Raw genomic sequence first — 23,647 nt, forward strand, 5'->3', positions numbered from 1 at the left:
GTGAAAACAGGCGTATAATATCTTCTGTGGCTCTGGAGGAGAAAAAAAAAGCAGCACTAACGCTGCTTTCTGCCTTGCAAGTTTTTTGCGTGGGCCTGTGACGCTGCACTGAATGCACTGCATGACGGACAGGAGTTACGAAACGTCACTTTCATTGATTGAAAATGAAATGTAGATCAAGCTGAAAGGAGAGAATACTTCAACAGCAACCGTGTGGTATTGATGGCAGAGAGTTCCTATCCCAACTTGGCCAAAGAGAGAGTGATTTGCAATCTGGATTTTGATCAGTAGACTGCAAAGTTGTGGAATCTCGAGATAAAATTTGAACGCAATTCCAGCACTAGCAACCTGGGGGCACAGCTCGAAAATATGCAGCCAAGTAGTTATGGCTTGTTTTGTATTGGTTTGCCCTCTTATGCACATAATGCGCAAAAATCGAGATTCGAATGGTTCCAACCTACATATTTTTTTTAGAAGGAATAATCGCACATCATTTTTGGCCAATCGTGACAGCGCTATTGTGCTGTCATCAGGGTTATGTTGGCTTGGGCTTCAGACTTGCAATTTTTAACAGAAAGCCACAATTGGGCCTTCAGGAGGCAGGGTGGGATTAATGAAAGATGATATTGATTTGAATCATGAGAAATGTAGGTTTCAGCATTTTGGGGGCTTGACAGTCAGAATATCTCCACCTCTGCTTGAGCAATTTTGACTGTTTTTTTTTTTTTAAATGTTCTCTTGTAAGTCCCGCTTATTTTATGAAATTCCAGTGCTAAATTGCTGGACCCCTCCTTTAACAGCGTAGTCTTAACTCAAAGGTTCACGTACTAGCTTTTTTAGAAATGCTGACCAAACATTATTTTGTCACACTAACTGTGATGTTTGTTCTGGTAAAGAAGTGGCAGAGAACTGGTGAGAAGATCCCATGTGCTTTAACTTAACTTCTAGCAACTATGTGGGACAAATTCAGTTTTCACCCAGCCCCCAACCTGCACTGGTGTGTATGCGTGCGTGCGTGTGTGTGTATGTCTGTGGAGCAGCAGGGATATGGGACAGTCTACATTTGACCCAGTCAGTATCAACTCCCATAAAGCAGAAAGCTCAGGAAGAACTTTGAAGTCTTACAAGACTTACTGAAGCGCCTCACGGAGTTCCCATAGAAACAGATGAAATAGTTTTTCAGTTTTTTTTCTTGTTTCTCCATCATTTTTTTTTAAGCCAATCTTGATCCAAGGGGTCATGTTGAGGAATGCTGCACAGCTACCTGAGTTCAAAGTGCGGGACGAGAAAGAGAAGAGGTATTGAAGGAGAAGGAGGACTGAGAGGAAGAAGGGAGAAACAGAAATGGGAGAGTAAGGGAGAGGAGAGGACAGATGATAGCTGCGTGTGAAAGAGGAGAAACCAGATGGGAGAAAGTTGGGAGAGGAAATAACAAAGAGGAAACTTAGGAAACTTAGGAGGAACACAAGAGGGGAGAGGTACAGTAGGCTACAGTAGAAAAAAGGCAAGGAAAATGATAAAAGTTGAGAATAGAAGGAAGAAAGAGAAGGAGATTACAGAAAAGAAGTAATTACTGTATACTCGGGAAACCCTCAGAGTTAGCTGAGTACAGTCGGAGACCGTGCTGGTTAGGGCCGTTAGAGGATAAAGGATAATGATACAGGAATGAAATAGTCATGAAGGGGAAGCAGTTGAGATCGGGCATGGCTCTAACCACCTCGCTGATTAGAAGAGAAGAGAAAGACAAGTTGGTAATGAGAAATGATTAGTGTAGCTACAGGGGGTTTAGCCTAATGAGCATAACTAGCAACCAGACCCACACACTACCTCCAGAATTGCACTTTGAAACAGGTTATTGCTTTGAACACGGAGAGTTCCATGTGCATATGATCTGTTGCTGAGCTGAGCAGATTCTGAAAAATATTTGATTTTTCTTCTGGGTGATTTTCCAGAATATAATTCACAATCAGCTTCATTTGTCTGGAGTCCACAGCCTCCAAAAAACTGCAGGTAAAGAAGCTCCAGGAATGGTTTTATTTTGAAAGAATCCCTGCACAAGTTCAACAAATCATTTCTGTTTACAATACTTTGGCCAAATGAGCCTGAGTTCTGCATACAAACAGACTGATTTTCTGATTTTAAAGTTTCTGGAAAGTAGTGAAGAGACAGCAGACAGATGTTTGGTCTACGTGAACCTCTCTTTGTCTGTCAATCCTTTATTAACCCATCTGTATTTCTTCTGTACTCCAGTTTCGTGCCCCGCCCCCCGCCACGATCTTCATCATCTTCTCCTGTTTTTCCATCAGCCAGTGCCAGCACGCATCTTTAAACAGATGTCCCACATGAACTCATCAAGGCCATTGTGTTGCCATGCCTCACATACACTTAAAAAAGCTTTTCCATTCAAGGGCAAACAGAAGCATACTTCAGCAATCAAAATATGTTTTAGTATAGTATAGATGCATAGTTACATTATCAGATTATATTACCAGTGCAGAAACTTTTCCATCTCTTTGTTGATGTGTCTGGTTAATAGTCTAATAAAGTAGAGCGGATGGCACCAGTTCTACTCTCCTTGTCTCTTTATAGTCAAAGCTGCAACACAGTCGTGTTATTTTATGCATCCATATTGTACGTGTGTTTGTGTGTTTTCTTTCATTACATCGCTCAAACTGTAGAAACGAGACAAACGCATATTTTATTACTGACTAAAACAACCATTAAGTCAGAGATTTATCTGCCCTCTTCAGCTGCTTGAGGTTTACATTCCCTGAGGCATTAAAACCAAATGCTGGGATGCAGTTAATAGTAGCTCAACTTTTTAAATGTGAGACAGTAAAACAGAGCAAAGGGAATTTTTATTGCTGTATACAACACATCAAAAGGAGAAAATTAGTTTTGAATGAACCGCTATGAACTGGCGATGTGACTCCTTCCTCACTTGGCATAACAGTGCAGGATGCAATCACATTAGAGTATAGAGATATAGTTCTAGAGGTAAATCCTACAGGCATAATTTAGGATTGTATTCTGTGCGTAAGTATTTAAGTGTATTATTGTACTGCATACATGCTGAGAGGTTACAACCCATAAGTGCCATTTTTCCCCCTCTCCAAATCTAGCAGCCTAGTTCATACCAACCATTCGCACCTAACCCCTGACCCTTCAGGCTGACCTCTGACCCCGGCTGACAGCCCTGATTTGGAATGAATGGCTTTGACAGGCTTCCGCTTCAGGCTTCTGCACACTGACAGCCCACCAGAGTAGCATGCTAATAAACATTAAAGTGACAATAAAGTGATGAATGACCTGTTCACCTCGTCAGCTTGTTTTTAGCCACGCTAGCAGTGCGTCTCTATGGAGGGCACTGGTGGTCTGCCTGTCGGTCCCCCACTTCGGTATGGACTAAAATATTTCAACAACTATGGGATACCTTGTCAACAAATTAGTTTCAAACATTCATGTTCCCATCGGGATGAATTGAAATGGCACCATCATCAGGTAAAAAATTAATTTGTCCAATAGTTTGGTTTATGACTAAATACCCATAAAACTGATCACATTCCCATCAGCCTCAGCTGCACTTTGTTTTCGTGCAAATTAGCAAATGTTCGCATGTCCACCCCAATCGGGATTTCCATTGAGAAGCTTAAGGAAGCGCCTGTGCACTGCTCTTTAGCAGGGGAGGGGAAATTAAGTAGACATACATTTGCCAAACCAACCATTTAGTCCTTTCTTTTCTAAAAACAGGAAAACACTTCTGAATCACTTCTGCTAAAGTATAAATCTCACCTTAGTATCGTCTGTTAAAGTTTGTCTTTCGAACAAGGCAAAGAGGATAGTCTCGATAACGGACTCGGACAAGCTACAAATAGGTAAGATTTTATTTTTATATATTGATTTCTTTTTAGTGTTTTCAAACAGTATTTTTTACCTGCCATCTCACTGAACTAAGATGGTGAACGTGGTAAACAGTATATCTGTTAAAAATCATATTGCATATTAGCATTGGCGTTGTTAGCATGTTAGCATGCTAGCATTATCATTTAGCTCCGCTCTGCCTATGTGCAGCCTCATAGAGCCACTAGCATGACTGTGGTCTTGGGGGTTTGTTGCTACTTCCCCCTAAAAAAAACCCTTCTCCTGTGACAAAATACTTTCTGTGCCAGTGTCTAAAATTTATTCAATAGCAGAAGTTCACATTTCTGACAGAAATGTGGTGAATTATATACACAAGAAATTTGTGCAGTATATATATATCACACCTTTTAAATGTTTTAGGTACACAAACACAAAGACCACATACTATCAACATCAACAAATGTGTATAAAGAGCTCAGATATTAAATCCAGATGCACAGGCTGAACTTCATTATGCATTGCATTATATGCTAGGTATTCCCACTTGGCTTGTATAAAGTCGTACTTACTGTGCTCGTATAATCGTCACATGTGGAAGAGGGGTTGCCCTGACCGCTGAGCCAGATCCATCTCTGGATCGCTACCAACTATTACACCATGAGTCAGACTGGAATTAATCTTGACCATCAGAGAGTAAACATGTGATATGAAACCCCCTGAGACCCGCAGACACTCCACCCTGCAGACACAGCTACAGTGCATCTTTGCCTCCAGAGACCGCCTCGCAGATGAAAGGAATTTCTGTCGTTTGAGTGGAGAACAGGATTTCTGGATTCACACTTTCCTCTCATTCATAACTGTACAAATGGATGCTGTGTCCAGACTGAATGCCATGTCCTGTATAGCCTTGGGAGTAGTTATGTGAATCCTTTTGCACTTATGGAGTTACAGAACATGTGTGTATATGCACTTAAATTCTTGTATCAGTAGGCTGGGATGTGTGAATGTTTCATCCTTTATTCTCTTCATACAGTTGTTGACTTTATTTAATATTCATGTATATTGTACATTCCAGATTCAGAAAGGAGGCAGGATATGAATAATGTATGTGAGAACATGTCTGGAAATATTAGCACACTGTCTGCTACTGGAAACTGTGCAGCTGCAGTTTTTTCCCCATTAAGAACTGAAGATTGTCCAGGGTGTGGTATAGATTTAGAAAACTATGACAAGATAATACAAAATACATGTTGCTCAATACTGATGTTATTCCTGTGAATTCCTTTCCACTCCACCATACCAGGCATGTCTAAAATCTCACATATATTTCTGCCCCTTTAGCAAATATTCTTGGTTCAGCAGATGGTTTAAATTGATATTGAAATATTTGTTTTCTCATGAGGCATCATAGTGTATCTTCACTGGAGTCAGGTCATTTCTAAATATCAAAAGTATGTTGATTATGGAAGACATTCCTTAGGGCACAGTGAAATGCCATATATAGGACTAGTTGGTGTTTCAAATATAGGTAGATAAATGTTCTGCTTTCATCTGATGCCCTGGTAATGGCACACTGAGAAGCCACAACATTAAAAACAGGTACCGGTTTAAATGTTGAGGCTGAATGGTGTGTGTGTGTGTGTGTGTGTGTGTGTGTGTGTGTGTGTGTGTGTGTGTGTGTGTGTGTATGTATATACACACACACACACACACACACACACACACACCAATCACCAATAGGTATATACCAATCAACATATGTGTATATATATATATATATATATATATATATACATATGCTGATTGGTGTAGTATCTCAAAATATGATCACATTGTCTATATGTTCAGGATTAAGAAATATGAATAAGAAATTAGCAATAAGAAATCCAAAGTGCACCACCAGTTTTTGTATAGTTTTAAAATCATTTGGTGTCCAGTCATAGCTTAGCAAAGGGTTACTGCACTGCAGGTCTGTCCAGCTTTCTTCATGGTACATAGGTACAGGGAAATTTTAAAGGGTGGTGTCTTTTTTAAAGCCTTTCCAAAAGCAAAAATGCAAGAGCAAAACCTTAAGGAATGGATTGAAGGGTGCATTTTTCTCTGCTGTAACATAAGCTACTAACATTACCATGTATGGATAACTAGTTTATTACATACACTAGTAACCTAGCCAAATTACTTCCAAGACCAAGGAGCATTTCATATACTTTATTTTGTAAGGTCACAAGTTATGTTGATAAAAGCCATTTTATGATAGCACAGTTTTTCCCACTATGTGACTGCAGGTCCTTGAAATGCTATTATATCAGAGTGTAGGGTATCATTAGAGTTGAATATTAGATAACATGAGATTTGTGGATCTTTACGCTCAGGAACCCCAACAAAACTCATTATACTAGACACATTGGTTAGTCCTGATCCTCAATGCCTTTTTTTTTCTCTCACTTTAAATTGTGTCAGCATTAAACATTGAAGGGTCAGCCGGAGAAGATATTTTAAACCAACAAATGAAGCAACATGAGCTGCAGCTGATAAAATCTGCTACCCGCAGTTGTAGACGGTCGCCACGCTAGAAACATTTGTCTATATCTGTCAAAATTATTGAGGATTTTGAGTGGTTAATTTAACACTGTTATCAGTGTAAACTGCATTATGTGCAGATGCTTGACAGGCGCAGCACCAGTAGGGGAAATGGTCAATTCCAAAATATTTAATGTACCTCTGCATTATAATAATGATGCTACCAAATTGTCAGCAATGGACTTCAATCTCTCTGTCTTTCTCACACAGTCATTCGTCCAGTCTCTTCTTCTGCCCTCTTCCATTATCTCTATATGTCCCCCCTTTTTACTCTCTCTTTTTTTTCTCACTCTTTCTCTTTACTTTGTCTTTTGTGTAAGTGAAGCCGGGGCCTCCCAGTGACATAAGCCCTGCTCCTGTAAAACTAATAATGACTGAGATTTGTGCGGGCTTAGCATTCTTTCTCCCTTTCAGTGCAAGACACTGAGAATGGAGAGAGGGGAGGGGAAGGGAAGGAGAGAAAGGTTTGGTGGTAAGGTGGGGGGTGAGACAGGGGGAGATGTCCTAGTTTGAGAGGGAGCAACTTGGGAGATACATGAAAAAGGAAGAGAAGATGGAGAGAGAGACAGAGAGGCCCCTTTCCCTGAAACACACCACATGCTTTCATTCTTTATGGGTCAATGCCACTGAAATCCCATTGCATCCTCTCCAAACATATTAAACAGACAGAGGAGTGTACACACATGGACACATACACATTTATCCTCATTCAGGTGTGTTATTCCCAGTATTATCCCAAGTTTTCCTAGCCACACTGTCTTATGAATCATGCACATCCTGTCCCCAAGAAAAATCAGGAATGTAAACACGGATGTTGGACGGTCAATAGTTACACCACATACATGCTCGAACTGAAGGCTTGCAGTCAACAACTATTTTCAAACCCCACACTTAGCAAAGCCATTTATTTTCTCTCCTGCAATACCACACACAAGCAAAACATGCGAAGCAAAACCACAGAATACAAAATATGCCCCAAGCATGCATTGACTCAGGTCTGTCAAATTCACATAAAGATCACCAGATGTGCTATGAGATGCAACAAGGGGGCAAGGGGGAGGTCTCACACACGCTACCCTCTCTAATGCTCTCCCCTCCCTCCTTTCAACTCCCTTCCTCTCTCCCAGAGACATGTGCGCACACTGTGCCAGCAGACAGTTTCAGCTTTCAACAACTGATGCACAGACAGCTGTTTTTCCCTTCCCCTCCTTTTTGCTCCCCTAACTATTCTCCTTTTTTCGCTTCTTCCCTACACTGCGTCCATTCATCCCCTCTGTACTTTCCCCTTCCTTCCCTCTTACTTTATCATTCTGCCCTGCACTTTTCTTCAGGCAGATATAAAGGCAGGTCCCACTGAAGGGAGAGGGCTTGTGTAATCTCTGGCTGCACATGAGCACCGGAGAGTTATTGCTTCAGCTCGAAAGGCACCGCAACAGAGGAGTTGGAAAGAACTAGAGGACAAACTCTGGGATAAGCAGAAGGAAGAAGAAGGAATACTTCTAAGACAGGAAGAGAGGTGAAGGAGGGAGACACAGAGAGAGTTTGGAGTTGGGGTGCAGGACACAGACCATGCCGGGCTCTGTGGTGCTGCTGCTGCTGCTGTCCCTGTTGGTCCTGTCCACAGGAAGTGATGCCAGACGAATCAGGAAAAGAGGACTCAACCATAAGGTGGGGCTGCTAACCTCACCTTTGACTTCTGTATATATGCACATACGACTGTGTGGCTTCTTCTCTGTCTCTTTCTTATGGCTGTTTTCGGAAAAGCCTCCAAGGTGAAAGCTCACAGCGTTACGGTACAAAACCAGCTCTGTTACAGAGAGCTTCTATCACACTGTGAGAGCAGTTTTGTGGCTGAGGTGAGAGGTGGTCAAGTTAACCTGAGACCTGAAGTGCCATAATCCAGTGAGGAAAAGAACAGTGGCGTAAATTAACAATGAACATTCACTCAAGTTCTTAGAAGAATAGTTCAACATATGGGGAAATACGATAATTTCTTGCTGGGAGTTAGATGAGAAGATTGATACCACTTTTAAAGTTGTCTGGTAAATATAAGGCTTTAGCCAACAGCTAAAATTAGCTTAGCATAAAGACTGGAAAGAATGGTAGCATGGCTCTGTCTGCAGGTAATAAAATCCACATACCACAACATCTAAAACTCACTAATATTCATGTTATAGCTTGTCTGTTTAATCTGTAAAAAAACAAATCGTAAGAACAAGTTGCCGTTTTTTGGGAGTGCCAAATTATTTCTTGCCCAGGAGCAGTGACAGAAAATAATTAATAATAATAATTTATAGTCAGATATAACATATTCGTTTTTACACTAAAAAACGGTTGACTGTTTTCCCTATTTCCAGCCATTAGGCTAAGCTAACTGGCTGCTAGCTGTAGCCTTATATTAACTTTTCAGATATGTATATTTAAGTGTGAATTTGAGGAACTTGTACTTTACTTGAGCTCATCCACTTTATGCTACTTTTCCTTACCTCCACTTATCTATATCATAGGGAAATGTCAGATTTTCCATGTATTTGACATCTATAGTTATTAGTTAGTTTGCAGATCAAGATTTTACAAACAAAACATATGCATTGTTATAGACAGGTGTAGACAAGTGCAACATAACACTGCCAATGACACTTTAATACAATAATATAATAATGTAGCAGGGAGTACTTTTGATATCTTTGTACATTTTGCTGGTAATGCTTTTGAATGCAGGAATTTCTATATTGCTTGTAGATGATCTGAACATTTTTTTCACCACTGGTAAGGAAACAGTTTGGAAGCAGACACGCTTTGATTTTGAGGCATGAAAAATCTACATGGACAGGAGAAGTTTTTCAGTTTTGATGAGGAGCTGAAAGTGGAGTGTGCAACAGGTTGGAATAAGTCGCTGATTTTCAGATTTCCATATGAGTAATTGAAGAGCACACTGGATGTACAACCTTTCTCAGTGTGTGTGTGTGTGTGTGTGTGTGTCTGTGTGTGTGTGTGTGTGTGTGTTTGTAGTGGATTATTAGGGCAGGAACTGAACTTGCAGACCGGGCCCCTGCTTGTTAACTCAGATCAGTGTAGCTGATTGATCATCTCTAACGAGGGCTCACTCTAGCGTGCTGCCTTCTCTTTCTTTTTCCTTCTCTTGCTCTCTTTCCTCCTCTGTGCAACCTCTCGTGCTTCAATGTTCTCACTTTCTCACTGGTTTATGCCCTCATTGGCCCTTCTCTCTTTCCTTCTCAGCCTTTGTCTCTTTTCCCCTCTCTCATATGAAGTAGTTACCCTTTCACCCTCTCTCTGGCCTGCTTTCTTTTCCCCCTCAACCATGTGCCTCTCTCAGTATACCACCCCCCGTTTTCCCTCTTTCAAATCTTTCCTCGTCTCCTCCTGCTCTCAGGATGGGCCAAAAGCACCGTCTTGCTGGACTCTGCTTCAAAGCTGCTGTAATTGGAACATGCTGCAACGGCTGTGCAGATGGAGTTTGTCTCTTTCTCTCTGAACCTTTTCATCTCTGCATCTTACCATCTTTCATTTTTGAACCACCTCCCCCACACGCACATATACACACACCCTTCAGCCTCATTCATAACACCAGGGTTATGCAGAAAGACAAATTACAGTCACTGAGTATTTGATGTAGGCACTGCAATATTGAATAGTGTGTCTTGAAAGGAAAATTGTTAAAAATTTGTAACAAACCCAAGGCCACCAGTGTGCTCACTACCTGTCCTGCATTCATGGTCCTTTATTTGTTCTTCGAATACAGGAGATTTCACCAGATTTATTTATCTGAATACACATTGAATTCCAATTAGTCAAAATTTGTGGACAAGGCCAATAAGCAGGTACATTTATCGACATAATAAAGAAAATGGGGAATTTCCCAAATGTTTGATTAGAAACTGTGTGGATCTGTTACCTTAAAGAACCTGCTGATGTTGAGGTCCCAAAAAGCTCAACTTAATTACACAGAAAATATGAAAGGTAAGTGACTTTTTTCATTTTAATTTTCATTCATTTATTTTGTTTGGCATGCTTGATAACACATTACAAAATGCAAACAGTAACAAATGACAGCAATCCCTAGCTAAACTGGTCAATATGTTAAGGATTTCTTAAACCAGAATATAATGTGAACGCTACAAATACACAACATGCACAGTGTAAATAGAGAGTCAATGTCTGCTCTTGACCTATGTAATTTTTGTCATAATGCATGCAATAGAATACAAGCAGATTTCCAATTTATTGGATTTACACAACACTAGTAATGCCAAATCTGTTTTTGTATCTTTTTCAGAAAGGCATAAATGCTATCTAAGAAACTCACAGAACAGATGTTGAGCAGTTTCAAATAAATTTGTATTTTAATTAGATAATCAATATATTTGTAAAGTATTCAAGTAAATTAGTATTAATTCTTTTCTACTTTTAAGTTCTTCTTGTTATTATTATTTTATCATTATTATTCCTACCTCTTTTAGGAATACGCATAATGTGAGCACAATATAAACAAGGGAGCAAATTCCCCAACAAATTTGGCTTTGACAATCTGATAATCTAGTCTTATTAATCACAAGTATTATTTTTTAAATAAAATGTTTAATCACAGTACTCAATATAGATTGGAAATGTATTATCAAAATGTAAGCAGCCACTGTTGCATGCTTTATGAAATCTACACTTTCACATAAACTGAGTTTTCTTTGCCTTCATATCTTACTGTTTTTGAGGCTTGGCCTCAACTTCCTTTATCTGACTTTTGTGTAAGGTTCTTACCAGAAAGGGGTCTGTTTGACGTCTGGGTCAGCTGGCCTTACTCACTAGGTGGCTTGGGAATCAGGGCCATGTCCACCGTCTCTTATCTAGACCTCCCCCTGCCAAGGTTCAGAGGTCACCAGTAGCACTTTCCCCATATCCTCTTTCTATTTGACAGAGAAAATGCCTGTCAAATAATACATAACATATCATACGGGTGGAAAAGTAAGAATTAGGCATCAGAGAAAAACTTACAATCAAGTTTGATGGATAGACAAGAAAAAAGGTTTTAGATGAACGCCTCAAGCACCTGTGTCCCAAACTTTATAAATTTGTAAAGTTCAACCCTCTTTACAAATTATTGCTTGTGATTAAAAAATTCCAGATTCACGTGAAACACACACACACACACAGACACACACACACACACACACACACACACACACACACACACACACACACACACACACACACACACACGTTTATTCCACTATCCCCATGGGGACACTATTATTGACATAATGCATTCCCTATCCCCCTACGCTAACCTCAGTCACCACGACTAAATTCCTTACCTCAACCCTTACCTCACCCCGACCTTAAACTAATTGTAATCTGAACCCTTTAAACCAAGCCTTAACCCTCCGATAACAGTCTCAACCCGTGGGGATCTCAATTCTTGTCCCCACGGTGACACAAGTCACCATGGTTTAGTGTGCATTCAGGTTAAATTCCTCAGCAGGATATAAGAACAAGTAGACAAACACGCACGCAGACACACTTAGAGACTGGATGATTTAGTCTCCTATAGCCATAACTAGCTCAGGCACCTGCCAGGGCATGTCAGTGTGCACTAACAGTGTCTGAGGCTACTATCGTAAATCTTTACAATTTCATTTATTTAATGTGATGTGAACTGTTCTGACAGCACCTGGTATTGAGACAGGGGCCCTGCAGATGCTCAGAAACACATATACTTCCTGTCCTTGGTCTGGCTGCCTGTTTGACTTGGCCCCGGGCTACAACATGAAACGAAACAGATCCACAGACTGCGTTAAGGCTGAGGGAAATTTGCAGCTTTTAAGGAAATTACATTTTGTAAAGATAAGATTAGTTTACCAATAGTTTTAGTTTACTAATGCTTTCAAATAAGAGATGAGCAAGAGATCCATGTCATTTATTGAACTGAAGGGGATTAAAAGCGACAGTTTGATTGCAATGATTGAGAATCAGAATATATTCAATGTAACTGAATTACACAGCCTGCATTTCACTGATGACCGCAAGGAATATATTTTAGTTCACTGGCAAATAGGGTGGCCTTTAGGGTGAAGACTTGACAGATCCTGGGTATGCATGATAAATGCAATACAGTCTTGGCAAGTATTTGATGTGTAAAGGTCTGGTCATACCAGCATTTAAAACCATGAAATTTTGGGGTGATTTCAATCAATTTTCCACTTAGCTGACTATAAACTCATGAATATATGTCATTGAAGCAAGCAATCTTGGCAGTGCTGACCTTTGAGGGGATGGAGAGCTGGATAGAATCTGTGCTATCGGAACTACTGTGATTCACCAGCGCTAATCCCATCGGTTTGCAAGTTAACAGTTAGCTTGCCAGCTTCAGTACATGAGTACTCAGTACTCATCGGTCGAACCTAACCCATTTCCGAACTCGGCCTTCATTTTGATCTCAACTACGCACCTGTACAGTTTTGGGACTGTATCTTGCACAGTTGTGACGCTATGGCAGTGACAAAATCTGTCCACAGACAGTACACAGAAACTACTCAAAACTGCCTCTGTGGTAGTTGCCAATACAGTAGGTGTATCAGGGACCACATTTTGCCATGATAACACACACACACACACACACACACACACACACACACACACAGACTCACAGGGTGAAAACAATACCAGCCCCGCTGTTGCAGCTGGTAATTAATATTAATATCACATACCACAGGCAGCGTGGTGGTGCAGTGGTCAGCACTGTATCCTCACAGCACGAAGGTTCTGGGTTCAAAATCTGCCAGCTGGCTAGAGTCTTTCTGTGTGGAGTTTGCATGTTCTTCCCTCCAGGTACTCCGACCTCCTCCCACAGTCCAAAGATATGCAAGTTAGGTAAATTGGCGACTCTGAATGTGAGTGTGAATGCTTGTTTGTCTCTATGTGTCAGCCCTGTTGCTGCCTTCAAACGGAACTTGTGAGCTTTTGGTTACAACATGTACATTGTATGCTTGGCATTCAAGGGGTTAAGTGTGAGAACAGCTCTGCTAGGCAACAGCAACATGGACGTCAAAGACTACTCATAGCAGGCAGGTAACACAATGAATTATAAATTCACATGCATAATGAAGGAAGGAAAAGATGAGGCATATCAACATTTTCCTCAGAGATATCATTAAATTACAAAGAAAACTATATGACTAAATATACAATCTATTAACTTACCATCGATGGGGGCATTCATATGGACTGTTCTCGTGAACACGGTAAACATGACCCCATTTGAAGGCAGCATGTGAGTTATTGGCGACCTCTCCAGGGTGTACTTCACCTCTCACCCAATGTCAGTTGGGATTGGCTCCAACTTTACTTCCAATCATAAATATGCATTTCTCACAAACTTCACCATACTGTACATTACATGTGTCTTAGCTCATAGATACAAAATGTGTTTCTGGTTTCTAAAATATTTTTCAAATAAATCACTTCACTTTGATAAACAAACAGCCTGAGTCCATTAATCTTTGTTTTTGGTGAAGCATGGTACCAAGTCTCAGTTCAGAGTTCAGCAGCATTACATGTAGAAAACCATTAAAATAACATCACATAATAAATAATGTCACAGTGCTCTTACATAGATAGAGAAACCTGCAACCAGTCGTTTTGTGAAATGGTGTGTGCGGCTGTAAGCAGGACTAATCCCAGTCAGATGATGTGAGCCTGCTGGTCAGCAGCACATTACCGAATTTACACTGGAGCAGTTTTCCGTCAAGTACCACAGGTACACAAACACAAACCAAAAAGACAAAGTAATTGTCATATAAACTTCTGCTTCAATTTTTTTTCATACAGAGCCTCTAATGTTCAAGAAGTTCCCTTTATTTGGCAGCAGAGAGATTTTCAGTATATTAACAGAATTACAGTACATGAGTTAAGAGGGACCTCTATCATGGCCATCTTTGCATTCACAGTTGCTCTTCCTCTATCCTGTTGTGTAAACCACACCTCATATGGGTTCACTCTGTTTGTCTGCATTTCAAGGCTAGACATCACCTCTCTGTCAGTATGTCTAGATTTCAGGGATTGCCTTTCCCAGGTGTGCATTTACCTGTTTGTCTGTCAGAATGTCTTCACGTCAGTCAATGAAACTCTCATCTCCAACTGACTTACAGGCTTTCTGTTTGCCTCGCAGCTTAGCCTGCTATGTCTCTTGTCTGCCTGCACATCTGTCTGTTTTTCTGCTGGTATAGAGAAAGGAAATGAGTCCCGACAATTCAAAAGCTAACCAGATGTATGCTTTGAGCTACTTCATTTAGTGACATGGGAGATCTGCAGCATTTGAGCTGACACTCATATGAAAGAATAAAGTTTTGCCTTGTTTACGCATTTATGTGCAAAACCTTGACCCTTGCAGTACTATATGGGCATTTGCCTGAGATTGGGTGTGTTTGTGTGTATGTCTGTGTGCATGTATCCTTGCATAAAGGAAGCATAAAATTTCAGTATCTTTCTGAGATCTCTGCGTGGAACCATGAATGGCCTGATCTCAGCACAGTTATGGAGCCAGACAGAGTCTCCAGCGGCCTCTCCCCAAAAACTCCCCATAAACCACAGAGCAAGATAACTAAAGAGAGAGACAAACAAAGACAGACTGAAAGAGAAAAAGAGCTGTAAGATCAATCATTATATAGCCACCATCATGCCACTGCTTTTCAACACCAAAGAGAGAGGAAGAAAGGGAGAGAAAAAAAATCAAGGAGAAAGAAACAACAGGGAGGAAGAGAGATAGTGACAGAGTTGCAGACAGAGACAGAGAGGGGTAAAACATGCCCACAGATAGACATGAATATCACACACGGGCCTGCTGGAAGATTCTCTACAGGAGGGCAGCACTGCAGACAGGAGAGTAAATAAACAATATGAAACATCAGAGAGATGTGTGCAGGATTATGTGAGAGAGCTCGGATTGTAGAGAAGGCCCTTCTGGTTTACAAAACACATGAAGAAAGAAAGACACGAGTCAAACCCTGAGAGAGAAGCAGTCACATTAACAGCTGAATGGCAGATATGTAGGCAAACGAACAATAAAAAAAAGTATGTTGGAAGTAGCATCTGTATTATTGACAAAGCTTGAAGATCAATACAGTGAACACACACCGAAGCATCAATGGCTTTAGCAATGTATGGCATTCATGTGTACAAGCAAGCTCACACTTTACACATGCAAACACACACGCTCACATAAACAGGAAGGGCACATTTGACCTTTTGTAGGAGACATTTGCAGGAGACTTTGGGAACAGATCGGATATAAGACAAGAGCAGACGGCAGTACTCATTATGTCATTATCCAATCACAGCAGACTTTGTAGTCCTCACTTATAGATCTAATAGTACCAGGAAACACTGTGAACCACTGTGGCTCTGCCCTTCTCACTTACCTCTAGAACTATAGTCAATGGTATGTGGGAGCATATACAAGCAGAAGTAACCATATGTAATATAGTTAGGTGGCTCACATGATACCTGGACAAATTGATAGTAGTGCAATGATAAATTTGTTAAGAGTTTTTTAAGACAAAACAGCCATACGAGACCTTGATTCTTTCGGCAACTTGGGGTCTGCACAACAAGCTATAAACACAACACTGATATTATTATCACTGTATAAAGTGGATACAGCAGGCTTATCAGCAAAAAGTGGCTTATTGATCTTACACTAGAGAAGATTACTGCTCAGTACACACACACTAGCCAGAAAAAAAAGGTATTCATTTCCACATAATTTCCACAACAACCTCTGCTCCACTTTTTCACTTAGAGCCTCTGATGTTCCAGACATTCCTTTTATTTGGCAGCAAAGAGATTCTCTACGCTGTATCATCTCGAACAACATAGAGGAAATTCATACCAAATCCAGTCTGAGTATTTGAGACCATGGGCATGTTTGTATCTATCAAGTTTAAAAATTCTCTCAAAATTGTCATATTGTTTCATCAACCAGACACAGAGCACCATTAGCATTCATCTTGAGTCATGTTTCTTTCCACCTGATGACTGTGAGTTCAATATTCACTCTCCTTTTTGCTCCGTTTGGGTCTCTACCTCACCAGCTAGTCGCTGACTTTGTCTGTCTGACATTTGGTGCTGAGCAGGTAGCATACCATGAGCTTTTCCACTGAAAACAGCTGCCGGCTGCATCTGGAAACCATTCTGATGAGAGCTAAAAAAGTTGCACGTCTTAAAACAATGAGCTGAAAGACACTAAAAAGCTCCAAAGAGCTGAGGGGAACTGCAGAGTTAGATAACATCTTCTGTGGGACTGTCACTACGATTGACATCTTTTACATTACACATAACCATGTCATCTATTGTTAATATAAAATAATGACTGAGCAGCTTTAACTAGGGAAAATCTAATCAAAAATAAGGAAACAAAGCTAAGAATCCAGGGTTTCAATGCCAACTTTCAAAACAATACAGTTTTTAGTTCTCATGGCTACAGACACATTTCAGAAATTACCCAAAAAGTATAGAAATTTGTTAACCAGCCCTACAAGGGATGTACAATGATAACAATAATCACTCTTAACAAAAATACTGACCCCAAACTCTCATCTCAAAACTTTCCTTACTTACAGTAATATACAGATGTCAGAGTCACTTTTACAAGCTCTGACTGTAAGAGCCACACATTGTTCCCTCCATCCCTCCATGGTGTGAATGCACCCTCCCTCCCACCCCCAAATAACCATCCACCCACTAAGCTTGCAGCTGCCAGAACGAATTAATGTGTGTTTAAAGTGAACACACATACAGTGTGTGTGATACCACCGTCAGCGCCAAACATTTGCTTTCATTTTTCCGGCTGGTTTGTAAGAACGTTCTGTGAGCCTGCCAAATAAACAGCACAGTTTTAATGATCGTGTGCAACCCACAAGCTGATTATCTAATTACTAATCTAGTGTACAAAAAACATCCATCTCTCTCTCTCTCTCTCTCTCTCTCTCTCTCTCTCTCTGGAACACCCTGACATGCCAAATTAATGTCTGAAACTGGAGAGTCAGGGAAATTCACTCACACGACTGAAAGACATAAAATCAGAAAAAATCAAACTTTGTGTTCGTGCCTGTTTGTTAATAACACATTGTGTGTTCTCAGCCTTATGACTAACAGCTCGGCAGATATACAATTTCAGTTACAACCATAATGACTGGATAACAAAGGCCTTATGGTCATTAAACCAGGCCAGAAAATGACGAGAAACATTTGTCCTTCACTGGTGGGAAAAGAAATTGAACTTCACTAAAGTACATGTCACCAGGTGAGGAATGAACCTCAAGGCATACCTGATTAGATAACATCCTGTGCAGTATGAATTCAAAGAGTTCAAAGTTAACCACAGAGCACTCCTGGAATGGCCTATAATTAAAATATCCTCAAATTGTTCCTCTTGTTATGTACCTCTGCTGTAGAAATGATGTTAGACGAGACAATAAACAGCACAGTATAGCTAATTTCATATCAGTAAGTAGAAATAAGTGGAATGAATTGGAAAATTGATCACATTGGAAAGCAAATAAGATGTAAGAGAAAATATGAGAGCTGATGTTTAGCGGAGAGCAGTTGTGCTTCTTGCTGCAATATTTCCCAGGTCTACACAGCCCAGAACAATGAATGGCTGCTTGTACTGTGCCACAAAATTTTGATATTTGATACTGGCTATGTGAGCCACTACTAACCGACAAATACTGTCCTGGAAATGTCCAAACCAATGAGTTAGAATCAATAAAGAGCATCACTTTCCTAAAAAAATGTAATACCAAAGTTGCCAAGTGGCTGTGATACAGATCTCATAAGCATGCAAGGACAGATCTTCTCAACAACGGTGGAAAAGTGTGTGCATTGCTGTGTGTGTACGTGCATGTGTGCACGTAGGCCTACTCTTTATGTTGCCAAAGCTGCTGAAGTGTGTGAAGTGTTTCTTTGCTTGGCTCAGGGTAATGTGGCCTACTTTCTCCCTCTCAGACTCACTAAGGAAGTGTTTGTTCCCACAGTGAATCACCTTCCCAATCCAGGTCAAGATGTTAGCAGGCAGGCATGCATACTAAAACCAAACAGTTAGTGTCTTTGCTACAGTTCTGCTGTGCTAAAAAGTGATCACCCAGGTCTATTGCTGCCCTCTGATGGTTAAAAGGTGCAATCTCAAACACTGTGTGAACATACAGTGAAGTGTCTTTCTGTTTGGGACCAAATGAGAAGTTGAATTTCTCATCAAGTGGCCCTCACAAATATTTATCTATATTTCATGATGTTTAACAAAACACAAATCTCTCTATTTTGCATACTGTATGTGCAGCCACATGACATCACTTAGTCATAAAGCACAGTCCTAACTGCTCCTAAAATTAGATTGTAACTATAACATGACGGGGCCTGTAGCAGCTTTTTGACCCAGAACCTGATATTGTTTAGAGTCAGGGTAAAACCACCTCCACATACTCATTCATGCCGTGGACATTTGTCTCTTTCTGGGTTTCTCAGGACTATGAGTACCCCAACCACCCCCAGTCCACACAGCACCAGAAGAATGACCGGTGTCCGCCCCCACCCCAGATGCTGCCAGAGCGAGCCTGCGAGGTGCCGGGCTGCCGCTCAGACTCAGAGTGTGAGCGCCATAAGCGCTGCTGCTACAACGGCTGCATCTACGCCTGCCTGGAGTCTGTTCAGCCACCACCAGGTCAGCAGAGGCAGCAGACAGATGGTTACACACAGAGCAGTGTTTGTATGTTAAAGGTCAGTCAGTCAGTCATAACCCTGGTCTCCTTTGATTGGTAACGCTCTACATTTTACAACTTTAAAAAAAAAAAAAAGGGGGAATATGAGGTCTGTAGTAGTAGCTAGTAGAGTAAGTCTGAACCACTTCTGTGTCAGCGGTTGTTGCAGTGATATGGGGATCCTAAAATGCTTTGCACAGATAGAATCGGGAGCCTTAGAGCTTTGAAAAAATGTATAATTTGTCAAGGCTGTGTGAGGATTGAGACCAGTACAGACCAAGAGCCACCTATAGTAGCGCAACCAACGCAAAAGCATCCCACAGGTTGGACACTTTTAAAAAGGTTAAATTAGTTTGGACAAGAAAATTGGTTTTGACTTGTACTTTTTTTGAAAGTGATAGCCACTTTGCTGCAGCATTCTCAGGAAATTTTGATATTTGGTATTTTAATAGTTCAGAAAACAGGTTCATTTAAGGTTCTTCAGAACAATATGCATAATAGTTTGGTTTGTTTGTGTGTGTGTGTGTGTGTGTGTGTGTGTGTGTGTGTGTGTGTGTGTGTGTGTGTGTGTGTGTGTGTGTGTGTGTGTGTTCTGAACAGTGCTGGACTGGCTGGTGCAGCCCAAGCCTCGGTGGTTGGGGGGTAATGGCTGGCTGCTAGATGGACCCGAGGAGGTTCTGCAAGGTGAGTGCAGACACCTGACCAGTCACTGCGGTCAGAGAAAACACTTGTAACTCCTGATACATAGCTTGCGTGACTTCGAAAACTCTCACCTAAATGATTCTCAATGCTCACACAGCAGCTGCATCTTAGTCTCTTCACAGAGTGCGCTCTCACAAATCCTTCAAATGCAGCCCTTTACTTCATGTACCCTAACCCTAACCCTAACCCATGTTACCCTCCAACAAACAAACAAAAAAAACCAACAAATAACCAAAAAACCACAAATGACCCTGGTGTTCTTTATGTTTGTGATTTCTTCTAATGCACGATATGTTTTCTGCCCACAAGCTGAGGCCTGCAGTACAACTGAGGATGGAGACGAGCCTCTCCACTGTCCCACAGGCTACGAGTGCCACATCATCAACCCAGGAAATCCTGCCGCTGGCATCCCTAACCGGGGACAGTGCATCAAGCAGCGTGGGAACTCTGGTAAGGCTAGGGAACTTCTGGTAACTCAAACAACTGAGTGATTAGCCATGTGACCGTGATATGGCTTTGAATCCAGTTCTTTAACACACATCATCTCTTGTCTTAATTTCATTTTTAAAACTTCCTTTCCTATGTATCTGATCTAATGGAACTATTCTCCAAAGTTTGTGCTCTTATGAAGCACCAAGGGGCGGGGACAGGATGCTGGGCTGTGCCCACAGCTGTCTTGAGTCTGGCCTGGTATCTCTTGGCAAATATAATGCAGCCAAGTGCCAAGTTTCGTTACTTAATAGATCTAAAAATATACTACATATTGGAGTTACTTGGCAACTCAGTAGACCGCCCCAAGATGCACTAATTATTTGTGGCTGAAGCTGTTTGCAGAAATATGAGCCCAATGATTTAATGAAGAGAAAATAATGCATCTCTTTATTGCCATTTAATCAAGAATTCAAAGTACAATGTGTAGGATATAGATATCAGATGTCATCATTTTCTTTTGTTTTTATAATCGTTTTGGTCATTGTATTTACAGATGGACGTGGTCTGAGGCACAAATACTTTAAGGACTACAAGGACTACTTGGGTAAGTGAGGTAACGTGAACAACTTAAAAACCTTTACTGTCACCGAGTCGGAAATAACACCAATCTCCCTGATATGATGATGTTATTTTTGTCGTTGTTGTTGATGTTGTTTCTACTGACAGGTACCAGTTCTAACAATGCAGTAGGCTATGAAAAACATCATCACAAGCACCTAGGATGAAGTATGTTTTCAGCCACTTTGAACTTCTCATATCATATTCAAAAACAAAATACCTCTTGTATCTTTATCTCCCTTTAGACAAAACCTTTTCTTTCTCTTTTTAATATCTACTCTCAGATCAACCATGACCTCAGCCTCAGCTACGACCATAACACAACCTCAGACATCAGCCCAGTCCTGTTCGATCTGCTCTCATCACACCTGAACCAGGATCAGATCTCACATTTTTTACTACACCTACAGCTGCTACCTCCTCTTTGCAAAGCCCCGTTTTTTGCGGCCTCTCCTCAGTCACAACGTTCTTTGGGAGACATGTCTGATGCACCTACAGTACACAGCCAAAGAAATAAGTGCTTTTTTGTCTCTCTGTCTGATATCTGTGAAAGGAAGGAGCCGAGGGTGTTGATGGTGAAGCAGAGGAAGAGAGAGCAGGGTTGCACCAAAGCTGTTTTATCAAAAATCTCAAAGGAAATAAGGAAACCTTGCCATTTTATCATTTCTTTACAACGCTCTCCCTCAGTACCACTCATTCTTATTCTCACACACGGACTCTTAACTGAAGGCTGAGAACATCAAGACCATATGGTCCTGTTACTCCTTCTATAAAGGGCGCTACTCGAATTTCCTCCAATTTGGAAGGTTTTATAGACAAATAGGAGATACAACCAGCTGTACTGTTTGCATCTTTGAATGAAATCCAAATGTGAATTAAAATTTTATGTAATTATAAGAATAAATGCCATATGAGTGTGTGGATGGTGTCAATTTTGAAGGATCTGGAAAAGCTGTGGGTTGGTTTCAGCCTACAGACAGTGGCCGTGACATCACTGCTTTGAAAAACTAAAGTAAAATAAGATAAGATAGTTCCTTCGAAAGAACCGGCTGAGCCAAGTTTACATTTAAACAGATACTCCACCTGTGAAGGCGGAGACCTTGAACAGCTTTTAAAAGCCACCTTTAAATAAGCCTACAGATGGCAAGTGTTTGATCCTGAAAAGATAGATTTAAATAATTTACTGAAATAAATTTAGTGAAAAGATGCTTTTAAAGAAGAGAGTCGTGTAACGAATACCTATCAGAGCAGTTTTATGAAATGCTTGCATGATTGTGCAAGGGTTTAATATTTTTTGTGTGTGCATGTGTTTGCATGTGTGTGAGTCATCTGCTGACAAATTTAGCTTATCAGACAAACAAAATAACTCAGTGTGCCTATTAAATTATCACACTATCACATCCCCATGTTGCTGTTGAAACATAAAAATATAAAGGGCTTTTGCGCAGAGCAGATATTTAAAACTGGTCAAAAGATCTTCTGTGTTAATTCTCAAACTTAATCTCGCTTTCAATCAACTGTTCAACTTAAGTTGTCTCTGTTTATCAATTCAAATGGTGCTCACTTTCATTGCTGCCTATAATAACAGAAGAATAAGCTGGTCATATAATAAGCTGAAGGTGCAAAACAAAAGCTGTAACCATTCTCTGTATGCAGAACTAAAGTGATGTCTGAATGTTGCTAACTGACTGGTGCTGTAATGCTGCCTTGTTTATTCTGAATAAACCACATTGTTGAAAGTGGTCTGAGTTTTGTGATGTATTTCTGTTGCACATAAATCTTAGGCTTCAGGACTATGACATTATGACATTGTAATGACTGCACCACAGTGACTGATGTTATCCTGCTTTGTTATTATTGTTTAGCAGCAGATTTGGTTGAAGCAAAAATGAGCTGAATACCTAGATACGGCCTAGACACCTCAGGCAGTCTTTCTGGAAGTTTCAGGATATTTCCAGAAAAATTAATGCTCAGAAATTAGCACAAAAGGGAAAATGTGTAAGATTAACAGTTCTTACTGCTTTTTGTGTACCATGTAATGAGCAAAAACAAAGATATCATCACATATCACATGATTATCATTTTCATGATCCATCTGCCTCACTCGTAGAGGTATAAAAATAGATATGTGTAATTAGCCTAAATTACAACATCCTGGCATTAGGAATCAGAAATAAACTTCATACACTACGGATAAAAGCAGTTTTCTTTTCAGAAAAGCAGATGTTTGTTGTTATAAATTGTTGCATTTGATTATTTGGAGCTGCTGCTTTCCTATATTACATGAGTGACTACATGTCAAACCTGTGCGTCTCTTCAGTGATCCAGCATGTTCAGGACCCTGATAACGCCCCCTAATGGGCAAGGAGAGACATTTCACATCAGATATAGTTGAAACTTGACCAGTCATTAGACATATATCAATATACAACAGTAAAACCCAAGGAATAGGCAGTAAGTTAATGAATGTTGTTCTTGAATGGTTTAGGCTTTGATAACTAAATTTATACTACTGATACTACAGTTTGTTCCACTTTAACAACACAATGTGCCACTATTCCCCGAATAATAACACAAGAAGTTTACTTGAGTCTGATGTTAATCTTCAGTAGGTTATTTATGAAGGAACATACTTGACCTTTGTATGTCTCAGGTTCGGTTTCTACAGTGACAGCTTGCAGTTGACC

The 23,647-nt window shown here is 40.5% G+C and overlaps 1 protein-coding gene across 2 annotated transcripts; it reads left to right on the forward strand.

Moving 5' to 3' along the window:
• The first annotated feature begins 7,610 nt into the window (after window positions 1-7,610).
• On the forward strand, window positions 7,611-22,671 carry wfdc1 (WAP four-disulfide core domain 1). Of its 2 annotated transcripts, none has more exons than XR_005707971.1 (7): window positions 7,611-8,109; window positions 18,976-19,171; window positions 19,809-19,892; window positions 20,220-20,360; window positions 20,896-20,955; window positions 21,069-21,128; window positions 21,245-22,671. XR_005707971.1 is itself a non-coding variant. In XM_040133372.1 (7 exons), exons 1-6 carry the CDS (start codon window positions 8,011-8,013, stop codon window positions 21,125-21,127), a joined length of 630 nt encoding a protein of 209 aa, XP_039989306.1. In that variant the 5' UTR covers window positions 7,611-8,010; the 3' UTR covers window position 21,128; window positions 21,245-22,671. The 2 variants fall into 2 exon arrangements, 1 of the variants encoding a protein (XP_039989306.1); XM_040133372.1 differs by having other exon boundaries at window positions 20,896-20,946.
• The last annotated feature ends 976 nt before the right edge of the window (window positions 22,672-23,647 follow it).

The sequence above is a fragment of the Xiphias gladius genome, chromosome 8 (genome assembly GCF_016859285.1).
Source record: "Xiphias gladius isolate SHS-SW01 ecotype Sanya breed wild chromosome 8, ASM1685928v1, whole genome shotgun sequence".
Lineage (NCBI taxonomy): Eukaryota > Metazoa > Chordata > Actinopteri > Istiophoriformes > Xiphiidae > Xiphias > Xiphias gladius.